The sequence below is a fragment of the Bison bison genome, unplaced genomic scaffold (genome assembly GCF_000754665.1).
Source record: "Bison bison bison isolate TAMUID 2011002044 unplaced genomic scaffold, Bison_UMD1.0 scf7180017864160, whole genome shotgun sequence".
In the NCBI taxonomy this organism is placed as follows: Eukaryota; Metazoa; Chordata; class Mammalia; order Artiodactyla; family Bovidae; genus Bison; species Bison bison.
The window spans coordinates 4,645,327-4,646,363 of NW_011494732.1; the positions used below are offsets into that span (position 1 = coordinate 4,645,327).

At 64.7% G+C, this 1,037-nt stretch overlaps 1 protein-coding gene across 1 annotated transcript in view; it reads left to right on the forward strand.

The window, feature by feature from the left end:
- Positions 1–1,037, forward strand: part of NCOR2 (nuclear receptor corepressor 2) — a 205,428-nt gene that overhangs the window by 202,249 nt on the left and 2,142 nt on the right. Inside the window, 1 exon segment of the mRNA XM_010841409.1 lies at positions 951–1,035. Within this exon segment, the coding sequence (XP_010839711.1) occupies positions 951–1,035 (85 nt within the window).

Consider the following 1,037-nt stretch of genomic DNA (forward strand, 5'->3'; position numbering starts at 1 on the left):
GCGTGTTTGACGTGGTCCTGGAGTTGGCTAACCCCAAGCTGGGCGGGCACCCCCAGGTGTCCCAGTTGCCCCGGGTCCGCCCTTGCCCACTGGGCACGAAGGAGCTGCTGCTTTTCTAAAACCACTCACACCGCTGCCCGAGCCCTGCCCCGCCTTCCTCGAACCCTGCCGGACACAGGTCCCCGGATGCCCGCGTCCTGGCCTCTGTGTCTCCTTGGGGGCAATCGGGCTGGAGTGAGGACCTTACCTTCTGTGTGTGGATCGAGGGGACCCCTGGGCTCATGGGCAGCCAGGCCAGTGGGCTCTGTGCCTGCAGTGGCCACCATGCATGTCCACGGCTGGCCCTCGGGCCTGCTGGGGAGGAGACCAGGGTCTGTGTGCCAGACCCAAACTCAGATGAGTTAGGGAAACCACACGGACCGGCTCGCCCTCAGCCCTGGGTCCCTAATCATAACCACATATCAGAGCAAGGGCTGGGCAAGGAGAGCGCTTGAACCATTTTTCTAACCTGGACGCTGTGGCCCCAGGACATTTCTGGACTTAAGGCGAGCCGAGGCCTGGCCTCAGGGCCCCCGGCTTCCCTGCATAGGGCCTGCACCCCGCCAGGCCCCAGCACAGTCCTAGGGCCATGGTCAGGGTCAAGCCAGAGGCCTGAGGCTTTGTGCTTGGAGTATTAGCCCATAGTGGGTAGATGGGCCTCGGGGCAGCCTGAGGGGGCTTTGCACATAGTTCTATCCACTGCCCTAGTAGAAACCCCTGCACATCCAGGCGCATGGCTGGGTCTGGACATCTGGTTGACCTCTTTGGCTTCCCAGGGGCGTGGGCTGCTGTTCCCCCTCCCTGGGGGGCCCAGGAAGCAGGGGGTCAGGGCCTCACCCATCCCCCAGTCCCCACAGCATGAGACCTGTCCTCACAGTCCAACGCGGCCCCTTCCGTGTGTCTCCCTGCAGGTGGCGGCGGGAAGGCCAAAGTCTCCGGCAGACCCAGCAGCCGAAAAGCCAAGTCCCCAGCCCCGGGCCTGGCGTCTGGGGACCGGC